Raw genomic sequence first — 10,298 nt, 5'->3', positions numbered from 1 at the left:
GATCCTAGGGGACTGCTACTACTGCATCTGTGGCCTGCCAGACTACAGGGAGGACCATGCTGCCTGCTCCATCATGATGGGTCTGGCTATGGTGGAGGCCATCTCGTGAGTATACTGTATGGTGGGAATCAGTGGAGGCTGATGGAGGTAGAAATCGGAGGACAGAGCTCATTGTAATGCATGGAATGGACTATTCAGTACCATTCAGTGCATTACAATGAGCCCTGTCCTCCAATTTTTACCTCTACCAGCCTCTACTGGTGGGAATATGGGCCACAGTATGGAGTGTGCTGGGCGAAACTGGCCCTGTTGAGTATTGACTGGCTGAAATGAGAAAAAAGAAAGAAATGGAATCTAATGGAAATGCCCTACCTCTTGTACTTCCTGTGCTGACGTCCCTGAACACTATCAATTGTAACCAACTGGAGTAACATATTTGTAGTTAGACGCTAACAGGTCCAGGCAGAGGGACACCTTGCCTAAGCAATAGTCGGGGAAACACTGACCTCAAGTGAGTGTCTCGCATCCACACTCCCCTATGACACCCACATCACATACAGCAGGGGTCGGCAATTAGGTTTGGCCTCGGGCCAAAAAATTTTTTAGCCACTAGATGGCGGGCCCGAACATAATCAAAGGCTAATTTAAGTAATTGATTGTTTAATTATGTGACACGTTCTAATGCTTTGACTTTTCTTTCGACTGTACACATCGCTAGTCAACTAACACAGCTTGTTTTGTGAACCTGCTAACAATGTAAAGTAGTGTTCTAGTTAACTAGGTAGCTGTCCAATCCATTATGTTGCAGTACTTTGGCTTAACTAGCGAGTTTGTGTTGTGATTCTTCACACTTTTCCATATTTTTGAATAATAAATGTGTGGACTGACGATGTAGCGTAGCCTAACTTATTCTAATAATTATGTAACATAGTTTCAGTTAACATTATTCCCCCCTCCTCCCAGACAAGGTCACATTATTATTATTGGATTGGTTGTTTGCGTGCCGGGTGAAGTTAGCCAAACATTTAACCTGCTAGCAAGAGAAACATAATGTCACTCTCCAAAGGTCTAAAGAGGAAAGTTGACGGTGGAAACAGGGCATTTAAAGAGGAATGGACAGCGAACTATACGTTCATCCTACCTGGTTTCATCAATGCAAAGCCGTTGTGAGAGACATTTTCCGTGCTCACAATGTTCCCTTTCTATACATGCGAGTCGTCCTTTTCGTCAATGAATGCGATAAAGACGCACGAGAGGAATCGATGGATGCATAAAAACCTTGAGAACTGCCTGTGGATTAAAGTGACGTCAATATCACCAGATATCAAGCAAATACTGACCGATGGGAGATGCTTTTTGTTTGCGCCGATTTTGTTTTCAATGTTTTTCAGAAAATTAAACAGAATTTGCGTTGTTACTGTTCATATGTGTGTTGCAGTCACATATACGTAAACATTACGTTTGAATGGCTTACTGAGCTCGTGTTATTTTGTTCAAACCACACACGGTATGTCGGCTATTTCAGCACCGTGACGCGTTGTCCACCTGCTTATGATTCACTCTGAGGGGTTCAGCCTCAGTGCGCTTCGGTGCACCTTGCTGCCTGATTGTCTGTCCCTGTGTCATTCACTCTCAACATGGATAAAAGTACAATAAGCATTATTCAGGTGGAGTTCGATTCTCTATTCGGACATTATTCTGACATATATATGTGGGACTGTCGATCCGATATTATTATTATTAAAAAAAAAAAAAAATTAAAAAAGAAGTGGATTCTCAAAATAATCTGCTGGGCCAAATATTATTGGTGACGGGCCAGCAATGGCCCACGGGCCGCCTATTGCCGACCCCTGACATACAGTATGTGTGTGTGTGTGTGTGTGTGTGTGTGTGTGTGTGTGTGTCTGTCTGTGTCTGTGTGTGTGTGTGTGTGTGTGTGTGTGTGTGTTGTGTGTGTATGTGTGTGTGTGTGTGTGTGTGTGTTTGTGTGTGTGTTTGTGTGTGTGTCTGTTCTGTGTGTCTGTGTCTGTGTGTGTGTGTGTGTGTGTGTGTTTGTGTGTGTGTCTGTTCTGTGTGTCTGTGTCTGTGTGTGTGTGTGTGTGTGTGTGTGTGTGTGGATACGCAGGTATGTACGCGAGAAGACCCAGACGAACGTGGACATGCGTGTGGGGGTACACACGGGCACAGTCCTGGGCGGCGTCCTGGGACAGAAGCGCTGGCAGTATGACGTCTGGTCCACTGATGTCACCGTAGCCAACAAGATGGAAGCAGGAGGAATACCAGGGTAAGAGAGGACAGGCTTTAACCCCCCCCACCTTCCCTCCCCCTCCCCCAATCTAAACAATAACCTTTATTCAGGTTAGACAGATCTCTGGAGCTTTTTAAGTATAAAAAGGATAACAAAAATACAAATAAAGACTTCATAAATGATACGATAGACAGTATTATGTATATGAGATTCTACAATATGGAGTGTAGAGTCGGCTCCCCTCACACCCTAACCCCTGACCTCTGTGTCCCTCCCAGACGTGTCCACATCTCCCAGACTACCATGGAGTGTCTCCACGGGGAGTTTGAAGTGGAGCCGGGCAACGGAGGCGACCGCTGTGACTATCTGAAGGAGAAGGGCATCCAAACGCACCTCGTGGGCGTGCCCAAAGGCCCTCTGGGAAAGAATGGAATCAACGGGGTGGTGAGTGTCACCGTCAACGACTTCATGTGGTGTGTATAGGTGTGGAGAGGTGTGCTAACACACATAGGTGTGCCATAACATGCACATACTCGCCACTTAAGAGTGAGTCAATATTATTACAATTGACAATAGAATTATCATAACCACTCCTCAACCCGGAGAGTCAACAACGTTCTGTAGCCGTCAGTCACCTCATCAAACTCTCTCTCTCCTCTCTTCCTGTTTCATCACTTCCTATCAGAAGTTGTCTGTGACCTCGTCCAATGGGAACTCTCCGCTGCTGATCAACACCACAGAGTGTAATGGGAGTGTCCACACAGCCTGCACCACGCCAGAGGAGCCCGAGGAGCTGGACACACGGGTAACCTTTGACCTTATCCTTGCAAATGTAAAACCCTGTGTCACAGTTTTAAGCTTCAGTGTCAACTGCTAATACACCTGGGTCAAAAAACACTAGGTCAAATCTGACTTAAGGTGTGCTTGATTTAGACTATACCATTGGTTCTATTATTCCAGGCAAACTAAATCAAGCGCAGCTGAAGCATTTAACAGTATTTGAGGGCAGGCTGGTGGAGGCAAAATGTTTTTAAGGACAGGCTCATTGTAAATGAGTGTTTCTACCTCCACCAGCCTCCACTGTGCTTGACATAATACATTTTACAGTTATGTATTTTCTCAAGTCTGCAAAAGTCACTAAGTTTAAACCTGAAAGAAGAGTGAGAGGTGTTGTGACAGAAAGGGGTGACCGTCCTCTCCCTGTGACCCCAGGTGGTGAACCCGTCCTTCCCCAACCCTCGGAGGAGGCTGAGGCTGAGGGACCTGGCTGAGAGGGTCATCGACGCCCAGGAGAATGAACAGGAACTCAACAAACTCCTCAATGAAGCTCTGCTGGAGAGAGAGACCGTGCAGGCGTGAGTAGACCGTGTGTGTGTCTGTGTGTGTGTGTGTGTGTGTGTGCGTGTGCGTGTGCGTGTGCGTGTGTGTATATGTGTGTATATGTGTATGCATGTGTGTGCGATATAAAAACAGTGTTTTGTTATGTTAGAGACCTTATATGATAACCCATCTCTCCTGTGTGTGTGCGTGTGCGTGCGTGTGTGTGTGTGTGTGTGTGTGTGTGTGTGTGTGTGTCAGTCTGAAGGGTAAACACACCAACCGTCTGTCCCTGCGCTTCGTGGACCCGGAGCTGGAGACGCGTTTCTCCGTGGAGAAGGAGAAGCAGAGCGGAGCTGCCTTCAGCTGTTCCTGTGTGGTTCTCCTCTTCACTGCAGCCATGGAGGCTCTCATTGACCCTCTGTGAGTTCACCAATCTGTCTGACAGACGTCTGTCTGTCTGTCTCTCTCTCTCTACCCCTCCTCCCTCTTCTCTCACCTCCTTTAATCCTATCATATCCACTCTCTCCTCTCACCTCTCCCATTCTCTCTCATTCACGTGTGTTTGTGTGTGTGTGTTTGTGTGTGTGTTTGTGTGTATGTGTGTGTGTGTGTGTGTGTGTGCGCGCGTGCGTGGGTGCGTGCGTGCGTGTGTGTTCTCCTGTGGGGGCTCTCTTCCTCATGTTATGTGTGTGTGTGTGTGTGTGTGTGTGTGTGTGTGTGTGTTCTCCTGTGTGGTTTCAGGATGATAGCGAACTACGTCACCTTGGCCGTGGGAGAGGTCCTGCTGCTCATACTCACCGTCTGCTCACTGGCTGCCATCTTCCCTAGAGTGAGTCAAACAGCCAATCACACTCCCACGTCTGGCCCAAACCACCAATCACGCTCTCAAACTCGTTAACTCTCAACTCCCAATGCAACTACTTCATAACATGTGTTATGTACAACACGAATATCTCATGAGTATGTCCCACAGCGTTGGGAAGCATTCAATTATTATGAACAATATAGTAACATTAGTAACAATAACTATACAGTTGTTACAATACTGGATTAAGACATACATAATTCTTGCACTACAACATGCAATGTATATATAGATACAATACGCTAAGAGTCGGTGGAGGACAGTATGGTGGTGTAATCAGTGCAGCACCCCATGTCTTCGTCTCCTTGACATGCACCAGAACTTTTCATCCAACCTCATCGTTATGTCATGGAAATTCAAATGTATTGACTGTTACAGTTAACTAGCTGCAGATAGCACTATTGACTGGTACCCTTACCCTCACCCTCAGCAGCAACATCCCTTCCCATCCCCACAAGGCTTTTAAACCCTACGTACAGATTGTTTTCACTTTCACATACATACACATACACACACACACACACACACACACACACACACACACACACACACACGCACAGCAATAACACATGCACTGTTACTAAACAACACATCAATATGACTGTCACAGATGCACAGCAGTAACCCAATGGACAGTGTACAGTACCTTTTATGAACAGTTTCACATTCAAATACACACACACTCTCCCCATCATCTTATACACAAGCATTAGCGCTAACTACTGTAATAAACTACGGTTACGTGAAGTGGTTTGAAGTGGTTACCCAGAGTAGGGACATACAGCTCCTAATGGCCGGATGGATTGATGCTCCTTAGGGCAAAACCAATAATTGTCTCCTGTGTCAGTCATAGCTCTTCCGACTCTTTAGGCTAGCATTAGGCAATGAAAGTCAATGTCTGCAGCACAAAATTAATTAGCATGAATACCCTGCTACAGGACATTCAGTTGGCCTGCTACATTGTCTGATATTGAAAATGGAACATGATGATGATGATGATGATGACGATTACAGAAAGAGTAACAGTACAGTAAAATGATGATGTGGAAGATGATAATGATGTACGTGGAATTAATTTAGTGTGTGAGGGGGCAGAGATTATTGTTGATGTTGAACATTTGAGCTTTTTCTCTCCCAGGTATTCCCTAAGAGACTGGTGTCCTTCTCTACGTGGATAGACCACACCCGCTGGGCACGGAACACCTGGGCCATGGCGGCCATCTTTATCCTCACTATGGCCGACATTGTGGACATGGTGAGGCACGCCCCCCCCCCTCCCCTCCAGTAGAAACAAACCCTGGGTAATAGTGTGGACTGTAACTTCATGATTGAACCTGTGAAACTCACTATACTGTAGGTCATCAACCTTTTTGTCATTGCACAGAGTAAACGAAATGTCTTTTTTACTCTAGCCACAGGGTCAGCCATTAGGGGTTAGGTGCCTTGCTCAAGGGCACAATGGCAGTGGTAGGCACCTTATGATGCAAGCAACCCTCCAGTCACCAGCTCACATGCAGCTCCCTCCTGAGGCGAGGATCGAACTAGTGACCTTCCGATTGCTAGCCGGCCTCTCTAACCTCTAGGCTTCCGCCGCCCCATGTCCCCTCCCTGTCCCATCTTCTCCCCTCTCTTTCTCTCTCTGTGTCCCTCTCTCTCCCTCCTCGTGCCCTCTCTCCCCTTCCCCCTGTAGATGAGTTGTCTGCCACCGGTCCATCCCAGAGGCAACGCCACGGCGCCCCCTCCTCCTCCGTCCTCCTCCGTCCTGTCCGGGATGGAGAGTTGCCATGACAACCCGAAATACTACAGCTACATTGCGGTGCTGGCGCTCATGGCGACCACCATGCTGGTGCAGGTCAGCCACATGGTCAAGCTCACACTCATGCTCCTCATCACCGTGGCAACTGGCATCGTCAACATCTACAGCTGGAGGGACATCTTCGACCGCTACGACATGGAGCGTTTCCAGGACTACAGGTGGGTCTCTGTACTAGAATTATGGTGTGCAGCTGAAGTGATGGTTTTAGGAGTGAACGACTCTTGCGATGTTGATGTTTCAGATGTTACACCATGGAAAGGTCTGTGATTTCAGATATTTTTGCTCTGTTTTCAGGTGGTACCTGGTCCCCTCCAAGTACGCCATGACAGTGATGATCTTCATCATGATGGTCAGCTTTTACTACTTTTCCCGTCACGTAAGTCAACAATATACTACTCTACCTCTACCTCTACAGTCTCATGGTAATCCACAATCTTTGTTCTCCGCTTCAGTCCCAGTGCTCCATAGTCCTCTAGTCTATCTGTCCCTGTCCGGCCCTCAGTCAGCCCTAACCCCTGTCTCCTGTCTCCTGTCCCCTCTCTCCTCTCCTCTCTCTCTCTCTCTCTCTCTCTCTCTCTCTCTCTCTGTCTGCAGGTGGAGAAGCTGGCACGCACTCTGTTCCTGTGGAAGATCGAGGTCCACGAGCAGAAGGAGAAGGTGTATGAGATGCGGCGGTGGAACGAGGCGCTGGTGACCAACATGCTGCCGGAACACGTAGCACGCCACTTCCTGGGCTCCAAGAAGAGAGATGAGGTCAGGGAGCCAATCAGATCCTTCCTTTTTTTTCTTTTTTCTCATTGTAACCACCACTAACGAAAGTAAAAGACTGTCATTGTGGCTTTAATACAATACACTGTGCAGATATTTGTCTGTATGAAAAAAACTGTGAAAACCTCTGATGAGAACCGGTTATGTACTCTAAGATGAAAGAGTCTCGAAATATCTTTTGATGTGAAATTGTAAATAGAAGCAACTGTTTCCTCCGAGTTCCTCATATGATATCGCTGTATCAATCCCCCCCGCCCCCCCCTCCAGGAGCTCTACAGCCAGTCGTATGATGAGATCGGGGTTATGTTCGCCTCCATCCCCAACTTTTCCGACTTCTACACAGAGGAGAGTATCAACAACGGGGGGATCGAGTGCCTCAGGTTCCTCAACGAAATAATCTCCGACTTTGACAGCGTAAGCAGTTGTCATTATTTTGGTCTCGTGACTTGAAGTTCATGACTCCAGTCAACACAGTACAAACTTGTACTGTTTTTCCGTTCAAACAGAAATGTATTTGTCCTCACCTTTTCACACTTTAACTGGCTGAACTGCCATAAGATTTCGGGGGCTCAACTGCAAGATAGGAAGTACTGTATTGTCCAGCCACTAACCCTTAACACTTTGCCCTTTCGACAGCTCCTGGATGAGTCTCAGTTTCGCTGCATCACCAAGATCAAGACCATTGGCAGCACCTACATGGCGGCGTCGGGGGTCACCCCTGACATCAGCAACGGCTACGCCTGTCTAAAGGTCAGCTCATCACCCCCAGGCCCGGCCCTAGGATTTTCGTGGCACTAAACAACATTTTCAGATCAGGTTCATCAGGGGGGTGTCGGGTGGGGGGTGGGGGAGCGGTGATAGCGGAGTTTTGGATTGACGGGTGGTAGCTGGCAGTAAATCGATGACGCGAGTGTGGCCCCCTCTAGAGTGTTTATGCCAGCGCCATGTGTCTGTCACACTTGGCGCTTTTCCCGGTCTGTTTTGCTTTCTCCACTGCCAACCGAGCCGTACCGGTCCATAGTACCCGTGCCGTTTTTAGTTCCAGTTCGAGAGGGGTACTTTCGGTACTTTCGTGCCAGGCTGTGTGTGACGTGTGACGCTGCAGACCGTTGATTGGTCAATGGAAATCGTCAACATCGTCATCCCATGTTCATAGACTTCATCGCTAACCGCCATTTTAAAATACCACAACAGATTTCACTCTCGGAAAATGTCACTTACTGTTTCTGTAATAACTTATTAATAAAGATTTGAAAAATTATGATAACCATCTTATTATCTTAGTTTAATGTCATTTCAATGCATCATAGAACTTTTATTTACAACAAGCAAGATACAACAAGCATCGTTACCAAGCCAAAATATTTATGACCTCCTCCACCCCTTGCCCTCAGACAAGAGTTATTGATCATGCCTTGTGATGCTTGTGTGCAAGTTTAATTTGGATGATGTTTATCAAACAAACATTAGTGGGTAATTATAATAATTATATATTATAAATTATATAGTATAATTATGTCAAAAAACAGGTTGAGACGGTATGGACAGCATTGACAGAAATAAACCGGTATAACCTTAAATTCTTTATTTACCCGTTAATACCTTATACCTGGCCAACCGGACCGACATTGTAGAGGATATCATGACTGTAAGGATAATGATGGTGATGGTGATGATGATGATGTTGATGATGATGATGATGGTATGAAGGAGAATGTTGGTGAAGAAGAGGTATAGGAGGATGAAGAGGAGGAGGGTTGTTAATGCAGTGTTGTGTTGAGCAGAAGGAGGAGCTGTCTGACAGAGAGCGCTGGCAGCATCTGGCAGACCTGGCTGACTTTGCTCTGGCCATGAAGGTCACGCTCATGAACATCAACTACCAGTCCTTCAACAACTTCATGCTACGCATAGGTCAGTGGTGCTAACCTTTCACTGTATTGATCTGTGTGTGTGTGTGTGTGTGTGTGTGTGTGTGTGTGTGTGTGTGTGAGACTGTGTGTGAGTGTGTGTGTGTGTGTGTGTGTGTGTGTGAGACTGTGTGTGAGTGTGTGTGTGTGGTATGTGTGTATGTGTGCATGAATATCCTGTAATAGTTATAATCAATATAAAAATGTAATGGAAATAATCAATCAGAGACTTTATTCTCTCTCTCTCTCTAGGTTTGAATAAAGGGGCGGTGCTGGCAGGAGTAATTGGCGCCCGTAAACCTCACTATGACATCTGGGGCAACACTGTGAACGTGGCCAGTCGCATGGAGTCTACTGGTGTGATGGGAAACGTCCAGGTAAGGCGTCTCCATACAGGGCTGTTGACAGTTCAGACAGTCAGACAGACAAACAGTCAGACAAGCAGGCAGGCAGGAGAACAGACAAGCAGCCAGACAAACAAATGGGCAGGCAGTCAAGTGATGAGGTGAGACAGTGAAGAAGAACACAACGAAGCACACCTTCTCCTACACTTAGTGAGAGCTGAGCAGGAGAGATTGTATCAAAGCATTTGGCTCTGAGGTAGCTATTAGGTTAGATAGCTAACACAAACATAATCCTACTTTGTTTGATGACAGTTTAGATCAGGGCTTTGACATCAGGGAAGAGTTTTAAGCGGATTAGCGAATCGGGGGAAGGAATTACAGTGTTGGATGATGATCTGCCAGTATGCTCAGATACAATGTCGTCTCAGACCCTCCTCCTGTGTCTCTGCTGCCCCTAGGTGGTGGAGGACTGCTATAGCATCCTGAAGGACTACGGCTTCCGCTTTGTGAGGAGGGGGCCCATCTTTGTGAAGGGGAAAGGAGAGCTGCTCACCTATTTCCTGAAGGGGCGGGACAAACAGGGCTCATTCATCAATGGCTCCTCTGTCACCCTGCCACACCAGGTGGTGGACAGCTCCTGACCTGCCTGTGTGGACAGACCCACACACACACACACACACACACACACACATACACACAAACACACACACACACACACACATACACACACACACACACACACACACACACACACACACACCTAGACACACTCACGCTCACATCCACAATCACAAATACACACTTGTTCTCACATTTATGGGAGATATTTGATTCATGTTTACCTATACTAACACACAATATGTCAGACATGCTGAACCCGGTAGGGTAGAGGACATATTTTGCAGAGAGAAAAGATTTGCCCCTACTACCTTGCCTGTTCAAAGAGAGCATTTTGATATATGCGCTTATGCTAACATAATGTTTGCTGAGTGCAGACTATAAAGCAAATGAAAATAGCACTCACTAATTT

General features: G+C 46.7%; 1 protein-coding gene across 2 annotated transcripts in view; it reads left to right on the top strand.

Moving 5' to 3' along the window:
• The window catches only part of adcy3a (adenylate cyclase 3a), a gene marked incomplete at both ends in the record, with an annotated part of 15,198 nt that extends 5,289 nt beyond the window's left edge, over positions 1 to 9,909 (top strand). The window contains 16 exons of one of the 2 annotated variants that reach the window (XM_080540370.1): positions 1 to 105; positions 2,126 to 2,284; positions 2,527 to 2,689; positions 2,934 to 3,053; positions 3,461 to 3,603; positions 3,827 to 3,988; positions 4,310 to 4,397; positions 5,572 to 5,688; positions 6,124 to 6,407; positions 6,544 to 6,625; positions 6,844 to 7,002; positions 7,285 to 7,431; positions 7,654 to 7,767; positions 8,802 to 8,928; positions 9,177 to 9,301; positions 9,727 to 9,909. The exon at positions 1 to 105 is cut by the window's left edge and continues 23 nt beyond it. In XM_080540370.1, coding sequence (XP_080396496.1) covers positions 1 to 105; positions 2,126 to 2,284; positions 2,527 to 2,689; positions 2,934 to 3,053; positions 3,461 to 3,603; positions 3,827 to 3,988; positions 4,310 to 4,397; positions 5,572 to 5,688; positions 6,124 to 6,407; positions 6,544 to 6,625; positions 6,844 to 7,002; positions 7,285 to 7,431; positions 7,654 to 7,767; positions 8,802 to 8,928; positions 9,177 to 9,301; positions 9,727 to 9,909 — 2,278 coding nt within the window. Of the gene's footprint in view, positions 106 to 2,125; positions 2,285 to 2,526; positions 2,693 to 2,933; positions 3,054 to 3,460; positions 3,604 to 3,826; positions 3,989 to 4,309; positions 4,398 to 5,571; positions 5,689 to 6,123; positions 6,408 to 6,543; positions 6,626 to 6,843; positions 7,003 to 7,284; positions 7,432 to 7,653; positions 7,768 to 8,801; positions 8,929 to 9,176; positions 9,302 to 9,726 lie in introns of both variants that reach the window. The other variant, XM_080540369.1, reaches the window with a different exon arrangement.
• Between the last annotated feature and the right edge of the window lie 389 nt (positions 9,910 to 10,298).

The sequence above is a fragment of the Nansenia antarctica genome (genome assembly GCF_963989245.1).
Source record: "Nansenia antarctica genome assembly, chromosome: 10".
NCBI classification, from domain to species: Eukaryota; Metazoa; Chordata; class Actinopteri; order Argentiniformes; family Microstomatidae; genus Nansenia; species Nansenia antarctica.
The sequence above is the reverse complement of the archived record's forward strand: the minus strand, read 5'-3'. Positions and strand labels throughout refer to the sequence as shown.